Raw genomic sequence first — 20,250 nt, 5'->3', positions numbered from 1 at the left:
AGGCTTAGAAGCTAAGCTCATATTAAGATCGACTATCTTGTGATTTTATGCATGAGCAGAGATTTAGATCCAGGTTCCCACTCAAACTTGTCTCCAATGGCCAGCACTTCTCTCTCTTTTTAATGAAAGACTTTGATATCAATAATTTTGATGTCTGACTACTAGCTGTCTTTCTTTCTCTTACAGATGATGAAGTTTGCTTGGGATAACTACAAACGATATGCAATGGGGAAAAATGAACTGCGGCCCCTTACTAAGAATGGACACATTGGTAACATGTTTGGTGAGCTGAGTTTCAATTTGCCTTCCATTTCTTTTTAAAAGAGTGCAGGAAGCAAAATCTTTTGGCTAGAGAAGATAGGACAGTTTCTCTCCTTCCTGAATTTTAGGAAAAAGAATGTGCTAAGGATAATGTCAGGTTTTTTTAAACTTTTTTGCAAGAGTTAGAGATATAGACCCCACTGGAAAAAAAAACTCTCTGAATTTCAACATGGACCAGTCTAGCCTCCTTTGCTGATTTTAATCTAGAATACCCCCTTTGATAGATGTAACCTAAAACAGGGCCAATTAATTATCACTCTTATGTGGTGAAATAGGGCTTATACAGCACACTGTGCCTGTGAAATAGTTGTTTGATTGACTTAGCAGGGATTTGACTGTGCTATGAAGCCATTAGCTGGATGACTCCTTTGTTACCTGTCAACAGCTGTACCACAGAAGAAGCTGAACTCTACTTTGGGCTTTGTTCTGAGGTCAAGGAGGTTCTGTGGGAGAAATGTGGGAATGAACGGACACTGGTTTCAGTTGTATATATTTTTTTATTTTACGTTGTTTACATTTATATCCTTCCATTCTGTCCATTCAGGGCTGTCAAGGTAGCTAACAAGACAAGCATTGTAAAATTACATCATGGAATCAATTAAAAACCAGAGTTAAAAATACATATATAAAACACAAGACAGCAAATATCAGGCACGAAAGAGAGTTCATTAGGTATCGTACGACATTGTATAGTACAGCCAGGAGATGGCAGCCTTAAGTTCTCACTCTTTTAGTGTTATGCAGCACATGGTGGTGAGATAGACTTATTTTGGGGGGGCTGAGAGAGCTTTGAGAGCTGCGACTGACCCAGGGTCACCCAGCTGGCTTCATGTGGAGGAGTGCGGAATCGAACCTGGTTCTCCAGATTAGAGTCTGCTGCCACGCTGGCTCTCTAAGACAGAAGAATCATTGTAGAAACACCTGACAAAACAAAAAAAGTCTTTGCTTATGCTGGAAGACAATATTTATTTATTTAACAGATTTATATCCTGCTCCCACTCCCTGAGCAGGACACAAGGCAGCTAACAACATATAAAATACAACAGATAAAACAGTATAAAAGATGCAATAAATACATTTTTTAAAAAAGTAAAGTGATTACGAATCTATCACAGTTGAACAACTTTCAAGCAGGGCAGGATGTATGGCTGGTGAAGCTTAATTTACCAGCTGCTTGAGTCACCTAAAGGCTGCCTGAAAAAAAAAAAAGCAGCTTTGCATGCCCTGAGGAGCCTAGGAAGGCCCTGCAAGGCACGCACCTCTGGTTCCACAGGATGAGGGCCACTAATAGAAGAGGGTAGACATATCCGTGGGGAGGGAGTTCCATACTTTTGATGCCATCAGCAGGAATGTTCATCTGAGGTTGCTACATATGAAGAAGATGAAGAAGAAGATATTGGATTTATATCCCGCCTCCACTCCAAAGAGTCTCAGAGCGGCTCACAATCTCCTTTACCTTCCTCCCCCACAACAGACACCCTGTGAGGTAGATGAAGACATTGGATTTATATCCCGCCCTCAACTCTGAAGAGTCTCAGAGCGGCTCACAATCTCCTTTACCTTCCTCCCCCACAACAGACACCCTGTGAGGTAGAGGAAGATATTGGATTTATATCCCGCCCTCCACTCCGAAGAGTCTCAGAGCGGCTCACAATCTCCTTTACCTTCCTCCCCCACAACAGACACCCTGTGAGGTAGATGAAGATATTGGATTTATATCCCGCCCTCCACTCCGAAGAGTCTCAGAGCGGCTCACAATCTCCTTTACCTTCCTCCCCCACAACAGGCACCCTGTGAGGTGGGTGAGGCTGAGAGGACTCTCACAGCTGCTGCCCTTTCAAGGACAACCTCTGCCAGAGCTATGGCTGACCCAAGGCCATTCTAGCAGGTGCAAGTGGAGGAGTGGGGAATCAAACCCGGTTCTCCCAGATAAGAGTCCACACACTTAACCACTACACCAAACTGGCTCTCCATATGATATCCCCCACCTTGTTGAACATGAGGGAACTTTTGGAATTTTGATGACTAGTAGTGGGCGCAACAACAAGATGGTTGCCAAGTAGTTTGGATCTCATTATAAAATGTTGCGGAGTTTCACAAAATGTTAAGAGGTCCCAAGCAAAGCACCCTTTTATGATGAAGGCAGCCAGGGCTTTTTTTTTTGTAGCAGGAACTCCTTTGCATGTTAGGCCACACCCCACTGATGTGACCAGTCCTCCTGGAGCTTACAGTGGACCCTGTACTAAGAGCCCTGTAAGCTCTTGGAGGATTGGTTACATCAGGGAGTGTACCTAATATGCAAAGGAGTTCCTGCTATAAAAAAAAAGGCCTGAAGGCAGCTCTTTTGGCATGTGTGCTCCTTGCAGACAGAAAAGTGATGCCTCTGGGCATCTTCTGAAGCACTTCTTAAGGTGAAGGACAAGCTGTGATTGGCTTTTTGTGGTAGAATTAAGTGGGTGCCAAGAAATATATCAGAGGATTGCTAGGCCTACTAATTATCATGGCAGGAGAAAGCAGAGGGAGGGATTACACCCTTGGAAGCCCCCAAATCTCTATGGTGAAAACCGTAGAAATGTGGCTGGAATTCCTAAAGCATTGCCATCACTTCTGGGTTCAGAGGCATACACACCCTCTTTCTCCCAGTACAATGATCAGAAAGCATGTGAATGGATTAGTGGGAAAACATCTGCCCACTGATGGGCTGGAATGCATTTCGTCCTGTGGTTAATATATATGTGTAACCACTGCTGAGACCCAGTAGTAACTATGCAGGCAACTTATACTTGTTGCTGTATATGATGTTCTGAGCTTTTATTTGCTTTCCATGTATGCTGCTTTTTAATCTTAAATTTTTGCGCTGAGAATCCTTCATGTCAGCGGTACCAAGATAAAGCAGGCAGATCACAAAGTAGAGCTCATCTATGCTCTGCTGAGATATTGTTGGTGGCCAAAAGTTTCAAAATCAATTTGGGGAAGAAGAAGAAGACGAAGAAGACGACAATGATTTATATCCCGCCCTCCACTCCGAAGAGTCTCAGAGCGGCTCACAATCTCCTTTACCTTCCTCCCCCACAACAGACACCTTATGAGGTGGGTGGGGCTAAGAGAGCTCTTACAGCAGCTGCCCTTTCAAGGACAACCTCTGCCAGAGCTGTGGCTAACCCAAGGCCATTCCAGTAGGTGCAAGTGGAGGAGTGGGGAATCAAACCCGGTTCTCCCAGATAAGAGTCCACACGCTTAACCACTACACCAAACTGGAAGGAAGTGCGCATATTCATGAGATGCACCAGCTGAAAGCTCCTTTGGCCACAAGGAGTTGGCTGCCTAGGTCTTTGGATTTCAGCCACTGCTCTGGACTCTTGAGGTCAAGCAGTTTATCCTTCTGAGGAGGCACTGCCATTAGACTCCCAGAGCCCCTGTAGACTTCCAAAGAGCAGGGATGGGGTGGACAGCTCCTTTCAAAAAAGAAATCAGAATTGCCTATACTGTATCTGAAACCACAACAGTCAACTCAATCTGATGTTGCTGACAGTTGTTTTGTCTGAGCTTTAACTCTCTCTAGCCAAGCCTTTCTTCTCAAACCGCTCTGTTGTTTGCTGAAAAGGTAGCTCTCATGAAATATTGAGTATGTGGATCAATATTAAATGCTTTGCTTTGTGTGCTTACTGGTTTGTATAATTTTCTCTTTAGTGGATTACAGTGTTTTGAGTAACTTGGATACTTATGCTGCATAGGCAGTGGGCATTGCCTGTCTCTCTCTCTTTTTCTTCATTCTTTCCCCCTCTGCATCTCTGAAGCTAAGCTGCCTCCTTTGTGATCTCAGCACCTCAAAGTGACCAACTTTGGGATAGATTGATTTGATTTTTTTAAAAACTGGATAAAGCAAGTCTCATGACTAGCCCAAGGATAGCTGTCTCTCAAAAAAGGTAAAGGTAATCCCCTGCGCAAGCACCAGTCATTTTCGACTCTGGGGTGATGTTGCTTTCACAATGACCGTTTTCGCACACAGCTTACCTCGCAGTCACAATCCTGTTCCCTCCACAGCGTCTGGTCGGATTTCCCACCATCTGCGCCGAAGTTACAGGAAGTGCCAGTTTACGTTTGCTACGCAAAAGCCACGGCACTTCCTGTAACTCTGGCGCAGATGGTGGGAAATCCGACAGACGTTGCGGAAGGAACAGAATTGTGACTGCGAAGTAAGCTGTGTGCGAAAACGGTAAACGTTTTCACGGCAGACTTTTTATGGGGTGGTTTGCCATTGCCTTCCCCAGTCATTTACACTTTCCCCGCAGCAAGCTGGGTACTCATTTTACCAACCTCGGAAGGATGAAAGACTGAGTCAACCTGAGCCGGCTACCTGAACCAGCTTCCGCTGGGATCGAACTCGGGTCGTGAGCAGAGGACTCCGACTGCAGTACTGCAAATGGCAGTGCTAACTTGGAAGGGTAGTCTGGTTTCCACACCGTTGCTGAGGCAGAATTTTAGTTGGGGATTTCAGAGGGTGGTGCTTGTCATGTTTGCCTCCATCACTTTAGGATGGTACCTCTTCAGGACACGGACAGATTGTCAGGAGTTTTGAAGATCTTCATAAGCAATCTGTGCCTTACTCACCTTGTTTGTGTTGGTTCAGTGAAGTTGCTAGTTCAGCTTATTTGCAGACCTTTGATGGAGGAGGATCGCTATCCTCAAAAGTCAAAGTCTTTGAATGTCATGAGAGTGAGAGTCCCATCTCAAACCTTCTTGTCCTAGGAAGTTTCTGATTGTACGATGGCGGAGCAACTTCAGTTTCCTGGATGATGCAATTTTTTTTTACTGCTTTCAGGTTTGGTTCCATTGATTTGTATTTGGAGGAAGGAATAGTGTCCTGTTGGTTCTTTTTTTTTTGTGGGTGGGTTGGGTGTCTGCACCTGGGAGGTCATATCAACTTCTGGTAACTGACCTTACTGGGGGCCTGGAGGATATTCAGAGAGGTGGCTGAATAAAGTCTGCCCTGACCTCACAACTTCGCATTTCAAGGAGGTCTCCCATCCAAGTACTAACCAGATATCTGGCTTGCCTGGGCTATCCAGGTCAGCGCCCTATTGATTGTCTTTTTATGGGTTTGAACAGTGTGCAGGCTTTCAAGTTCTCAATAACTCTTAATCAGGCTGGATGTTTAACAAATAAGGGGGAGGGGGGGGGAAAAACAGGACCTTGAACATCTTTTTGTATTCTCTCCCTTTACTTATGTGGGTTTTGTTTTTTTGGATTGTTCTTAAAAACAGCTCAGTTTCCTGTAGACGTTTGCAGAAGTTCAAGTCTCTGATCTTAGTGCTTAGGTTGTCAGTCCTTGGACTTTGTACTGTGGTGAAATGGGTTTTGTCATCTGAAAGGCTTCAAATAGCAGTGTTGCTCTTTCCAGAGATCAGTGGCTAACTGTGGTGCATACCATTTCAGAGGGTGTTGCATTATTTTAGGCTGTTTAATTTATGTTGTTTCAACTGTTTTCAATTGTATTTATTTTGATGTTTTTAAACCTTATTGTAATTCCACCCTGATCCTGCTTTGGGGAAGGCTGTATATGAATTGAAATAATCAATCAGTCAGCTCTGAGCCAAGGTGTAGATAGTCATTGACTTTCCTTTGCTCAATCTTAACACCTTTAGGGATGACTCATTTACACCTGTCTCTGTGTAGGAGGGAAGACACCTTGCTGGGGCTATTTTCAGCTGTGTTTTATGGGACTGTGAAATTTTACATGTTTCTTAAAGGTGCAATTTTTTTCTCCTAGCGGTGCACATGATGCTCACTTATGATTCAATCTCTAATGCGGGGGTGTCTGACATGCGGCCCAGGGGCTGAATAAGGCCCCTGTCTGCTTCCTTCTCTCTTATCTCTTGCTTCCTTTTGCATCACAGTTTGCTTTGCCAGACTTGCTCAGTCACACAGCAGAGCTACTGAGCCAAATCTCTCTATTGGCTGAGGAGCCTCGCCCTCTTGGTCTCCTGGGGAAGGAAGGAAAGAGCCTGAGCTTCATTTGCCCAGTTCTCTGGATCACAAAAAAAATACGTTTTCGCACTCACCTTCAGCCGGCGCGACCCCCCTCTTCACCGCGCAGGATCTGCGCGGATTTCGCACTAAATGCCGCGGAGCAGCCTTTTGCGCCGGAAACTCCCGGCGCAAAAGCCGCTCAAACGTAAACCGCCAAAAAGCAGTTTCCGTTTGCGCGGCTTTTGCGACGGGAGTTTCCGGCTCTTCCGGCTGCTCCGTGGCATTTAGTGCGAAATCCGCGCAGATCCTGCGCGGTGAAGAGGGGGGTCGCGCCGGCTGAACGTGAGTGCGAAAACACCCAAAGAAAGCACCATTTAAGACCAACAAGTGCTAATGTTTTAAGCGTGTTTTATTTTTAAGTTTTAAAAAAATCTTTAACTGTTTTTGTATCCATGTAGTATATATCTGCTACATGGCATTACATTTTATGACATACATGGCCCGGTCTGACAAGGTCTCATTTATGTCAGATTTGGCCCTTGTAACAAATGAGTTCAACACCCCCTGCGGCTTTTTTATCGAGCATGTGCTGCTTTGGTGACTTTTCCAAGGAAGCTGATGGGTGGAAATGCAGTCAAGACTAGCCTGAAAGGCTGGATTGCCACGAAGGCAGGAGAGGTCCAAAGGAGGAGGCATTCTCTCCCCACCCATGTGCTGAAGTGGGAGCCTCAGACGAGCGTTTTTGCCAGCCGCACATCAGAGGGGCTGGGGGCAGCTGGAATTCTGGTGGGCTCTGCGTAGTGATGACATTAAGACTGCCTGGGATAATTTAAGCAACACTGCCAGGAGGTTCTGGTAGCATGCTTCTTGTTGGATCCCCACCCACCCTCCCTGCGTTTTGAGGTTTTCTGTATTATATTGTTTTGCTGTCACAACTGGTGGTTTTGCGCACTGGGGTGGATCCTTTTGGGAGAGATGGGCCTGAATATCTGCCTCCCCCCTTTTGTGGGACCCCCTTAATGGGTCTGGGGGGTTGAGCCACAACATGGTAGGCCCAGCTTGGGGGCTGTGCTAAGGCTCACCCCAGATGGGAAATTGGTACCACTCAGTAGCAACCGCCCTTGTGATACCAGTAATATTTGTTATTTGTATTTATCAACTGGTAGGTGCAGTCATTCAATGTTCTAGGATCTACTCCCATGCTGCGCCAATGCTCCTTGGCGTGTAAACAATAAACGCTGTGGCCTGGCTTTATTCCAAGAAATTGTGTGGTGTGTTTTGTTGCTCTCTAGAGGACCTCTTCTTGCTGAACCCTGTACTGGCAAGCAATGGTGCATTACAGGAACCTTTGCAGGTTGGCTTACCAGGCTCTTGTCCTGCCGAGTCAAGGTCTGCTGATAGTCTTCTGTTTCCTGTCAGTGAACACACTTGGTTTTCTGGGTTGGAAGTGCACAGGGCATGAAGGCATGGACTCAGGGCCGGCACGTGGAAGTCGGAGAAGTAGGCAACTGCCTGGGCTGCCACTTCATTGCGGGGGCAGGCGCCCCTTCCTTGTCCTCGCTCATGCCATCCCCGCTCATGCCAGTTTGGTTAGTGGTTAAGTGTGCGGACTCTTATCTGGGAGAACCGGGTTTGATTCCCCACTCCTCCACTTGCACCTGCTGGAATGGCCTTGGGTCAGCCATAGCTCTGGCAGAGGTTGTCCTTGAAAGGGCAGCTGCTGTGAGAGCCCTCTCCAGCCCCACCCAACTCACAGGGTGTCTGTTGTGGGGGAGGAAGGGAAAGGAGATTGTGAGCTGCTCTGAGACTCTTCGGAGTGGAGGGCGGGATATAAATCCAATATCTTCATCTACCTCACAGGGTGTCTGTTGTGGGGGAGGAAGGGAAAGGAGATTGTGAGCCGCTCTGAGACTCTTCGGAGTGGAGGGCGGGATATAAATCCAATATCTTCCTCTACCTCACAGGGTGTCTGTTGTGGGGGAGGAAGGGAAAGGAGATTGTGAGCCGCTCTGAGACTCTTCGGAGTGGAGGGCGGGATATAAATCCAATATCTTCATCTACCTCACAGGGTGTCTGTTGTGGGGGAGGAAGGGAAAGGAGATTGTGAGCCGCTCTGAGACTCTTCGGAGTGGAGGGCGGGATATAAATTCAATATCTTCATCTACCTCACAGGGTGTCTGTTGTGGGGGAGGAAGGGAAAGGAGATTGTGAGCTGCTCTGAGACTCTTCAGAGTGGAGGGCGGGATATAAATCCAATATCTTCATCTACCTCACAGGGTGTCTGTTGTGGGGGAGGAAGGGAAAGGAGATTGTGAGCCGCTCTGAGACTCTTCGGAGTGGAGGGCGGGATATAAATCCAATATCTTCATCTACCTCACAGGGTGTCTGTTGTGGGGGAGGAAGGGAAAGGAGGTTGTGAGCCCCTCTGAGACTCTTCGGAGTGGAGGGCGGGATATAAATCCAATATCTTCATCTACCTCACAGGGTGTCTGTTGTGGGGGAGGAAGGTAAAGGAGATTGTGAGCTGCTCTGAGACTCTTCGGAGTGGAGGGCGGGATATAAATCCAATATCTTCATCGACCCTCAAGGAGTTTCTACTCCAACAGGATGTGGACCTGGCTTGCGTGACCGAGACCTGGGTGCGGGACGGAGAGACAGTAGCTCTCTCCCAGATGACCCCCCCAGGCTACTCGGTCTTTCACCAGTCACGGAATAACGGGCGGGGGGGAGGGGTAGCGTTGTTCATACGGGAGGATTACACCTTTCGGGCTCTCCCGGCTCCAAGGATCGATGGCATTGAATGTGCCGGCCTGACGTGGGATGTTGGAGAGGGGTTGGCGATCTGGCTGGTGTACCGTACGCCCAACGCACCAGCCAGCGCCTTACCATCACTATTGGAGGCAGTGGCGGGCTGGGCATTGGAGTTCCCGGGGCTTATGGTCCTGGGTGACTTCAATGTCCATGCCGATGACACGGCCTCCACTCAGGCGATGGACCTAGTGTCTTCCATGGCGACACTGGGGCTCTCTCAATTTGTCACAACTCCCACGCATCAGGCCGGGCACACATTAGACCTGATCTTTGCATCCGGGATTTTGGTGAACGATATCGCGGCTGAAGCGGTTCCATGGTCGGACCACCTAGCCCTTAAGGCCCGTATGGAGACGTTGCCCCAACCCTGTATGGGCGGAGAGCCTATTTTGGCTCGCCCCCGGGGCTTGATGGACCCGGAACGGTTCCAAACAGCCCTGAGGGATCCCTGGCCCACTGGCAATTCTCTCGATGACCTGGTGGAAGTCTGGCAGGGCCAGCTATCCAGGGCTATCGATGAAATTGCACCTCGGCGCCCTCTGCGCCCTCGCAAGAGGCTGGCACCATGGTATACCTTGGAGTTACGCCAGCTGAAACAAGGGCTCAGACGACTGGAGAGACGGTGGAGGCATACTCGGGACGAAGCGACGAGAACATCCTATAGAACGCTTATGAGGTCTTATGAGATGGCAGTCAAGGCTGCAAAGAAAGAATACTTCGCAGCCAAGATTGCATCTGCAAAATCGCGCCCAGCACAATTGTTTAGAGTAATTGGAGATCTTATAACATTGCCACAAGGCAAACCAAATATTAGGGAATTAGAAATAGGCTGTGAGGCATTTGCGAAATATTTTGCAGATAAAATCTCATCGCTCCGCCAAGACCTGCCTATCACATTAGACACAGTAAGTGAAACTGAGGCTCCGCGCCTGTCTTCAGATTTAGTACTGGACCACTTCGACCCACTCAGCCTGGAGGAAGTCGATGGAATTCTCTCTGCTGCTCGCCCAACAACATGTGATTTGGACCCTTGCCCCTCTTGGCTGATTAAATCCTGCCAGAGGGAGCTTAGATGTCCTCTACGGGACATCATAAATAGATCCCTCTTAGAGGGGCATTTTCCAGCGCCTCTGAAAGAGGCCTTGGTCCGGCCCCTCTTGAAAAAACCTACAGCAGACCCGGCCGAATTGGCAAACTACCGACCGGTGTCCAATTTACCATTTTTAGGTAAAATTATCGAGAGGGCAGTGGCGTTACAGCTACAGAGATTTCTAGATGACGCTTCTGTCTTAGACCCGTGCCAGTCTGGCTTCCGACCGGGCCACGGGACGGAGACGGTCCTGGTCGCCTTGGTGGACGACCTCCAGCGGCAACTGGATCGAGGCGGTGCGGCAATACTGATGTTACTAGATCTGTCGGCTGCGTTTGATACAGTCGACCATCGGTTGCTGATCCACCGCCTCGCCGACATAGGGGTTGAGGGGCTAGCCTTACAATGGCTTTCCTCCTTCCTCATGGGTCGGGGACAGAGGGTGGCGATTGGGGGTGAGCGATCCCAGAGGCGCACACTAGACTGTGGGGTGCCCCAGGGAGCAGTTCTCTCCCCGATGTTATTCAACATCTATATGCGCCCCCTCGCCCAGATTGCCCGGAGATTTGGGCTGGGTTGCCATCAATACGCAGATGACACCCAGCTCTATCTACTAATGGACGGCCGGCCCGCCTCCGCCCCGGGGAACCTGGATCGGGCTTTGCGGGCTGTTGCAACGTGGCTTAGACTGAGTGGGCTGAAGTTAAATCCAGCGAAGACAGAGGTTCTCCATGTGGGTCGTGGCACTCTGGGGAAGGAAATATCTCTCCCGGCCTTTGACGAGGCGCCGCTGAAGACGGCGCAGCGGGTAAAGAGCCTGGGCGTCTTACTGGAGCCTTCATTATCAATGGAGGCCCAGATAACAGCCACTGCCAAATCAGCCTTCTTCCACCTGAGGCGGGCGAGGCAGCTGGCCCCTTTCCTAGAGCGTCAGGACCTAGCAATGGTGATCCACGCGACGGTCACCTCAAGATTGGACTACTGTAACGCTCTCTACATGGGGCTGCCTCTGTACCGGACCCGGGAGCTGCAGCTAGTGCAGAACGCGGCGGCCAGGCTGCTACTTGGTCTCCCAAGATGGGAGCATATACGGCCAGGGCTGCGCGGACTGCACTGGCTGCCAATCGTATACCGGATCCAGTACAAAGTGCTGGTCATAACCTTTAAAGCCCTATATGGCCAAGGACCGACCTACCTGAGGGACCGTCTCTCCCCATATGAGCCCCAGAGAGCACTGAGGTCAGTGGGGAAAAGCAGACTGAATATCCCTGGGCCAAAAGAAGTTAAACTTCAAAGCACCCGCACCCGGGCCTTTTCTGTTGCGGCCCCACAACTCTGGAACCAACTCCCAGAGGAGGTGCGGGCCCTGCGGAACTTAGACCAGTTCCGCAGGGCCTGCAAGACCGCCCTCTTCAAACAGGCGTTCACCAATAACTGAATTAATGTTTACCGCCAGATTAGTAACGTTTACCGCCAATGTTGACTTAGGAATGTTTTAATTAATTATTGATTATTGACTGATTTTAATGTGAATTTTAATGTGAATTTAATGTTTTTATTACTATTGTTTACCTGAAATGCTGTTAGCCGCCCTGAGCCTGCTTCGGCGGGGAGGGCGGGATATAAATAAAATTTTACATTACATTACATTACATTACCTCACAGGGTGTCCGTTGTGGGGGAGGAAGGGAAAGGAGATTGTGAGCCGCTCTGAGACTCTTCGGAGTGGAGAGCAGGATATAAATCCAATATCTTCTTCTTCTTCTTCTTCATCCCTTGCCTGGCTCTCTCTGGCTTCAGAGGGAACTGGGAAGTGGCAAGAAAGAAGGAGGTGGCCTCTTCTTGGCATCCTTTGAAGCAGGGAAGGGTCAGGCAGGGGGCGGGCACATTCTTTCTTTGAGAACGCACGGCTCGGCATGCTCCTGCCCCTCTCCCATGTCGAAGGAAGTCAGGAAGAGGCCCCATCTTTCTTTCTTGTGAAGAAAAAGGGAGGTGGCCTCATTTCCGGGTTCCTCTGAAGCCAGAGAGGGCCATGCCATGGGTGGAAGCGTGCCGAGCCACACGTTCTCAAAGAAAGAATATGCAGCCCAAACCTGCCCCTTGCCTTCAGAGGGACCTGGAAATGAGGCTGCCTCCTTCTTTCTTCACAAGAAAGAAGGACGCGGCCTCTTCCCGCTTTCCTTTGAAGCAAGAGAGGGGCAGGCTGAGTGGTCCCGCGAAGTGCGCGGCCTGATGATGCCGCTTCTGGTGATGTCATCGGGTCACGTGCGCTTTGCACACGCAAAAGTGACACTAAAGAGGGGCAAGCGCACAGAGTTTGGCCTGGGGCCCTAAAAACCCCAGCGCCGGCCTGCATGGCCTGCAAAGGGTGGCAAGACCCCTGATTGCTGTATGAATGTAAAGATGGTAGCTAAAATGGAGGTGGAGGATGAAGAGTCTTTTAAAAGTATAGGGACTTTTGCTCGCCCTGGGCTTTCACTCTGGGGCCTAAGAGATGCCATGTCCCTGGCCTGTATACCATCACCGAGATCTCCGATCAAAGAGGAAAAATAACAGAGAGACCAACACTAGGTCAAAGAGTACCATGTGGTTGGCCAGGCTTGACCCATTTGGAAGCTGTCTGCTGTGACTATCAAATGAATTGTACTGTTGCTGGGGGATTTCACTTTTGCTCTGCCCACCCTTGCCTCGCAAACCTACCTCGTTCTGAGCAGAGGGAATGTGGACCTTGATCCAGGTACCTAGAGCTAGCTTTAACGGTCTACCTCATCTGTATACTTTCATCCAGGGCTTTTTTGGCAGAAAAAAAGCCCAGCAGGAACTTAATTGCATATTAGGCCACAACCCCTGACTTCACCAGTGTTTCACACAGGGCTTTTGGGGTAGAAAATGCCCAGCAGGGTCTCATTTCCATATTAGGCCACACCCCCTGACGCTAAGCCAGCTGGAGCTGTGTTTCTGCTCAAAAAAAGCCCTACGTTCATGATGTCACAGTTAGATTCTTTTAACTGTCCGTTTCCAACAACTCATGGGCAGTAGTACTGCATGGGGGCCCAAGCAAATTACTGTTGGGAAAGTGCACTGTGGTTCTTTTTCCCCCTCCCTCAAAGGTGCTAGAAAAAAAGCACATTTATTATCCGGCCAGGCATTTCAAGCGCACCTGTCACCGCAGTGACTGCCATTCTACAACAGACTTATTATTCTGCCTGCTCCCTGTGTCTGTCGTATCTACTTATTATTCTGACAAAACGTTTTAAATCCCTTTATCCTGGCAGCATTTTCTATAGTTATGGGGGGAAGGAGTTGGATTCTGTTCTAAGGGTGCATCAACAAAATTTATCAGGGAAGGTCTGATATGTCAAAATCTGTACACCAGTGCTGTTTTTAGACGTTAGAGATTTCCCCCCTCCTCTCCCTTTCCCTCAGAATTTCTTTGAGTGTGCTGAGCTGGCAGCCAACAAGATCGGTTTTTAGATGTTAAGTGTTTTTTTCCTCCTCTCCCCCTCCCCTGAAATTTTTTTGAGTGCCCTGTGCTTGGCAGCCAGCGAGATCAGTCTTGTGACTTGTTTCTCACTGAAGGGAAATGACCCTACTCATGTTCTTAAAGCCAAAACTTTGTATGTTCCTCATATCTGGATGTTTCCTTGCTTGCTAAGCTCAGAGCCTGCTCTGCCCTGAAGTCTAAAAAGGGGTGGCTGTTTAGCTATATGAAACCTCTGCATGAACAGAATTTAAAATATACCGTATTTTTCACACTATAAGGCGCTCCGGACGATAGGACGCACCTTCCTCCTGGGGGGCGATCCGCTGCCTCCGATCCCGGTGCTTCCTCCGTGCCTGCCTGCCTGGCTCCAGCTCTGATGCTTACAGCAAGCGCCGGGATCGCTCCCTCTGCCCTCTGATCCCGGCGCTTGCTGTAAGCATCAGAGCTGAAGCCAGGCAGAAAGGCAAGGAGGAAGCAGGCTGCCCTCTCCACAGCCGGCGCTCGCAAAGCGCTGGGTTTGCGGAGGGGGCGGGTGCTTCCTCCGTGCCTGCCTGCCTGGCTTCAGCTCTGATTCTTACAGCAAGCGCCGGGATCGGAGGGCAGAGGGAGCGATCCTGGTGCTTGCTGTAAGCGTCAGAGCTGGAGCCAGGCAGGCAGGCGCGGGGGAAGCACCGGGATCAGAGGCGGAGGCAGTGGATCGCCCCCCCCCCCCAGGAAGGTAGGTACCGGTACCTTCGCTCCATAAGACGCACACACTTCCCCCCCCCTTTTTTTTGGGGGGGTGGGAGTGCATCTTATGGTGCGAAAAATACGGTAATTAAAAACTGCCCTCCTATCCCTTCTGACTTAACCCTAACACCACAAGGCATGGTAAACCTTTACAGTCCATCCAAAGAATAGGCCAGAGTCCCGTGAAAGGTGTGGCTGAGGACCAGTGAAAACATCTCTCTGTGCATCCCTGCAACCTGGCACAAAGGTAGTGTTCTTAGAGAATGGAATATTTTAAAAATGGTATTCGTATTTGTTCAGGTAGGATGAAGCTTGTTTGACAAGTTGCCAACTTGCTGATTGTTTTCATTTGTCATTTTTCTGTAATTCATGTTTCACATTGCCAACTTTTGTAATGGCCTTTGGCCATGTGCAATGAAATCTACTGCTTCAAGTATTTGATAGCAAGATTTTGTGGTTATTTTTTTTTCTCCTAAAAAAAAAAAGAAAGCAAGTTTCTGTCACTTATTACAACCCTACTGTTGAAAGTATGGTGAGCAAGAGTAAGGCTATCAAGGGTCAGGATACATTCTTCAGAATTAGAACTTTCATATGACCTTGCTCAGTCCGCATCACTTTATTCATTTCACGCAGTACAACTTTTTCTTGATGCCTTATTTTGGATTCTGGGAATGGGGAGGGTTGGGCTATTCGGCCTAAGCAGCCCTGGCTATAGCCACTGTTTTTCAAAATCTATAATAAAGCACCTTCCAGATTATAAGTTTAAAAAAGTGCTTTGTGAGTTGCTTAGTTCCCCCACATCTCACACATTAACCTTTACAGGATGCATTTAGTGTTTAAATCAGTATCAGGAGTCTGGCTTAAAAGCCATGAAGGGCACGTCAAAGGAGCTTGCATACAGCCGGCATCATGTTCAAATCAGGTTGGTGGTGGCCCATGGAGATGTGCGTTATTATTGTGACGGAAATCCTTGGTCCAAGTGCTCGGCTTGCAGGTGTGCTGATGCTTGACCTATAAAAACCACCAGCTCTGATTTCAATTAAAAGTTGGCTGTGTTGAAGCCCACACTGATAAGTTGTTGGGGGAGGCACTCCAAGCATCATCAAGGTGGTGGTTGTGGCTTGTCACATCCTCTCTTAAATTTGTACATCTTTGTCAGTCCCTACATGCTTCTCTTGTACTGAGTCTTAAAAAGGGCACATCTGCAAGACTTTGATGGCAAGTATGTTGATATGTGGAATCTAAAGATGTGAGTGGGGTTTTTTTAGATCTGCAGTCAATTTCCCTTGGTTCCCCCCACCTTCTGTGCCATGTGCAGCGGAGCATGTTCTTGGCTGACTGAAAGGTAGTATGATAAAATGTTCTTTAAAAGCCACTAAGTGTTTAGGCTGAAGCTGTGTCCTTGTTGAGAAGAGTTTCCCAAAATGTTCTCCCTCTGAGGCAGAGAACATCTTGGTGGGTGATTCCCGCCCTCCATTCAGGGAGGCAGGAACAGAGTCTTCCCACTTCCTGTCTCCTTGATGGGAGTCACCCAGTTCAGTTCTTGTCCTGCCGCAACAGGAAGAGTAGTTCAGAATACGCTGTGTTTACCTATTATTTTCCTCTTTACTTCTTTTTTCCTTCTTCTAACTCTAAATTTTTGTCTTGCCTGCCTTTTCTTATTTTCCTTACTATTTTTCTCTGTCTCTTGTGCCTCCATGAGGAGATCTGAGGGAAGGAGTTTGACAGTTGGAGAAAGTAACTGTTGGCTGTGGCAGCCATTTTCTCTTCCTTTAACTGACAGTCTCACAGAGTGTGTCCTTCAAACACTCTAAAAATTGACAAATTGTGGGGGCAGTGGTGGTTTTTCTCTTTGAAAAGACAGTTGGAAGCCCCCCTCACCACCAATCCAACGTGACTGTAGAAGAACCATTTTGATGACAGTTCTAGGATCAAAGAAAATGGAGAACCAAAAGCACATCAGGAAGAGGCACCATTCCTCCCAGGAGCCAGATCTTGTGGCACCATGTCTGAGCCCACTGCTGCTGACAATCTTTCCAACCAGCTGGGGGCTGCAGAATGGTTTCCCATTTCCATAAGCCATACAGGGCACAGTGAGAACCATCAAAGGTGCTTTTCGGAACAATAAGCTGCAGCATCAACTGGGTCCCATTTTGGCAGTGGCAAGACCTGTCTACTCATGAGTAATGTGCAGGAAGCAGGTTCTTCTCCAAGATTGTCCCTGGAATTTATAACATTACTCAGGCCAACACCAATGTGGTGTAGTGGTTTAAGAGTGTTCGACTGGTATGTGGGAGACCCAGATTTGAGCCCGAACTTGTGCTCTGGGAGTTCACTGGGTGGCCTTGGGCCAGTCATGCACTCTCAATCTGGCCTTCCTCATGGGGCTGTTGTAAGCATAAAATAGAGGAGAAGAGAGTAGATTGTTAACTTTGTCAAAATGAAGGTGCCAATCCAGTTCCTCCTCCTTTACTTTTCACCCCACATAGGGAGATGCTGAATGACCAGTTTCATCCAAAGGGAGACCTAGTGGACTTACTAAGACAGCTAGATTTTCTGGGGTGGAGTCAGGACCTCTGACGGCTATCCATTGTGATGGGCGATGATGACCAGGCAGGACCCCCGCTCAAGTTGGCAGCTGGTCCCTCTAGCACTTCTGAGGTTGACAGCTTGCCGCTGCCTGAGCCATCATCCCCTGCACCTGACGCAGCAGCAGAGGAGGAAAAGGCACAGCTGCAAGCAGGGAGCCCACCCAATTCACTCCTGCAGGTAGCTCCATTGAGGGAGCAACTCCACTAAGACTTAGCGACCCGGCAGAGGGATGCAGGTCTATGAAGAAGGACGTCTCTGAGTCCTGAGTTCTAGCAGGAGCTTCCTGCTTGCTGATTAGAGGCCCATTTAGCCCCCTGTTCAGGGATGGACTCCCCTTGGAAATAACAAGTCGCTTTCATGATGACTTGTGTCCATTCCAGCCCTTGCACTCTTGCTTGCTCTCTTCAGCTTCCTGACTCCCATCTCCAGATGACCTCGCTCTCTGCCCCTTGACTCAGCTTCAGTTTGAACTCTTTGGCATGAACCCGGTCTGGACTTGGACTTTACTCTTGCCCTCACCCAGTTCATGACATCCATCAGCAGTCACAGCTGGGTGTCAACTGCATACTAATGGCAGCCCAGCCCAAAGCCCCAAATTAACTGGGTGAAGGGGCGCATGTAGATGTTAAATAATATCAGGGAAGGGATCACTTCTTGTGGGTTGCTGCCCATCAAAGAGTAACATGGAAATACCCCAAACACCACCCTCTGTCCCCAACCCTGGAGAAAGGAGAACAGCCACTGCAAAGCTTTCCCCCATATTCCCACACTGGCAAGGCGGTGGGTCAAGGGATCATAATTGACCATGTCAAATGTTGCTGTAAAATCGAGTAGTAACAGCAGCACCAATCTGCCATGATCCAAATGCTTCTGGAGGTCATCTGAGGATGACCAGCAGTCTCTTTCCCATGGTCAAGGCATGTTTTAAAGTTCTGTGTGGCCAGAGACCACCATACCTATGGGATCATCTCTCCCCATATGTGCCCCAAAGCGCCTTGCAGGAAGAATGGATCATTGGACGCTTACTGTGAAGGATCCTTCTCCTCTGAGGAAAGGAGGACATCTTGTCCCTCTTGAAATCATCATTCTTCTGTCAGCAGAGTCACTTCCTGTTTTATTGTTATTCTCCCTTGATCATTTCTCCTCTCTGGTTAGTTCTAGAGTTTTTATCTGTTCTTAGTTTAGATTATTGATAATTGCTTTTGGAGTTGCCAGAACTGAGGAGATGGACAACTTCCACAAAGGAGAAAGGAAGTGGAAGGACTTTGTGCCTTCCTTCCTGAATGGAGGGTGGAAATCACTCCCCAAGATGTCCTCATGTCCTCAGAGGAGAAGGATGCTTCACAGTAAGGGTCCGGTATAGGGTTGCCAAGTCCAATTCAAGAAATATCTGGGGACTTTAGGGGTGGAGCCAGGAGAGTTTGGGGGTGGAGCCAGGAGACATTGGGGTGGAGCCAGGAGCAAGGTTGTGACAAGCATAATTGAACTCCAAAGGAAGTTCTGTCCATCACATTGAAAAGGACCACACACCTTTTCAATGCCTTCCCTCCTTGGAATTAATAAAAGATAGGGGCACCTTATTTGGGGGCTCATAGCATTGGACTCCGCGGTCAGATCTTTTTGAATCTTGGAGGGTCTTTTGAGGAGAGGCATCGGATGCTATGCTGAAAATCTGGTGCCTCTACCTCAAAAAACAGCCCCCCCCCCAGAGTACCAGATACCCGCTGATCAATTCTCCATTATTCCCTTTGGGAATCGGTTTCCATAGGGAATAATGAATGCCCAGCAGTCAGTTTCCTCCCCAGTCTGGTAAGTCACATGCTCTCTCTCGCTAGGGAGGCAGTCTTGCCTGGCTGGTTGCGATGCCTTGCTGGCCTTTTTTTCCACCGCATAATGTGCTTTTAAAATTATTTACCCAGACCTTGCGTATTTGAGGTGTGCGTGCCGTGCACACGAAAGCTCATACCTTGAATAGCACTTTGCTGGTCTTAAAGGAGCCGCTGGACTCTCTGACTTTACCCAGACCTTGCAAGCGTTAAGAAAGTGGACGGCTTCCTTCTCACTCAGGAAGAAAGCAAAGAGTGCAGGCAGGCGCGGGCTTCCTCATGCCGGTTTTAGCTTTTCTTCGGGGTCGAGTTGGAAAACGGCCTGTAATTGGCAGCCTCAGACGGGGGTGGGGCTTGCATGGGGTTGTTGTTTCTCTGTTTTACCTTTCCTCCCTTTGACTTTTCTGATCGCTCCTTCCCAGCTACAGCCGCTCCTCGGAAGGAAGGGCAATTGGTATTTATTGTAAAAAAAAATCTCGCAAGTCCCTCCCAGAAGGCAGGATCAAAGGGGGGGGGGAGAGGAGACCCTCTGCCGCTCTCCTCAGGCACTGGCAGCCTGTAGCTCGGGCCGCAGCCGCGGTGATGGGCCTGGGCCAGCAGCGCTTGTGGTGGCGGCGCTGCGCTGGTGTTGCTGCGGCGGCGGCCCGGCACTGTGAGGGGGAAGCATCGTCCCCCCCTCCCGCTTCCGAATATTTGCAGACCGGGGGAGGAGGCTCAAAATCCAGTGTTCTCCCGCCAGGGCGGGAGATTTGGGACGCCTAGTCCGGTAGTCCATTACGTTCTTGTGTTTCCATGATGGGATGTCATTAGAGCTGTCATTTGATTTAAAGAAACTGTTGTCAATTAATTGTATGAGATTAAATCTGCATAGATTTGCATTTGAGCAAAAAAGAATGATTCTGAAATTTTTGGTTAGGCATGTGCATTTCACAATAGGCACCATCTTGGAAGAAGTGTTCTTTCCTTTTCATGAAGGAATGATGCTTCTGGAACAGCATTTAACACCTGTTGTTTATATATGTGCATTAACAATAATTTGCAGTTTTAATTATTTTTTGTTAAGTGCTGATCAGGAGAATTGTAATTGGCTTTATATAGCAGACTAAGGTATCCTTTGTGGTGGCCTAGGCATGCTGATCCACCTTTTGCGGAAAACACTGGACTTCAGCCGCTGTTACTAACACTTTCAGGGAAAAGAATACTGCATATGCTGTCAGGTGTCTGCTTCCATGAGGCTGGTTGATCCTACTGGGACCTAATCTGCAGAACTGAGAGATATCTAGCCAGTGTGGTCTAGTAGTTAGCATCAGACTAACTACTTCTCCTTCTCCTCTGAGGACATGAGGACATCTTGGGGAGTGATTTCCACCCCCCATTCAGGAAGGCAGGCACAAAGTCCTTCCACTTCCTGTCTCCTTTGTGGAAGT

General features: G+C 48.6%; 1 protein-coding gene across 1 annotated transcript in view; it reads left to right on the top strand.

The window, feature by feature from the left end:
- Window positions 1–20,250, top strand: part of MAN1C1 (mannosidase alpha class 1C member 1) — a 198,797-nt gene that overhangs the window by 76,620 nt on the left and 101,927 nt on the right. The window contains exon 2 of the mRNA XM_060257550.1: window positions 187–283. Within this exon, the coding sequence (XP_060113533.1) occupies window positions 187–283 (97 nt within the window). The remainder of the gene's footprint in view (window positions 1–186; window positions 284–20,250) is intronic.

The sequence above is a fragment of the Heteronotia binoei genome, chromosome 17 (assembly GCF_032191835.1).
Source record: "Heteronotia binoei isolate CCM8104 ecotype False Entrance Well chromosome 17, APGP_CSIRO_Hbin_v1, whole genome shotgun sequence".
NCBI lineage: Eukaryota > Metazoa > Chordata > Lepidosauria > Squamata > Gekkonidae > Heteronotia > Heteronotia binoei.
Note: the sequence above shows the minus strand (reverse complement) of the source record. Positions and strands in the feature narration are given on the sequence as shown.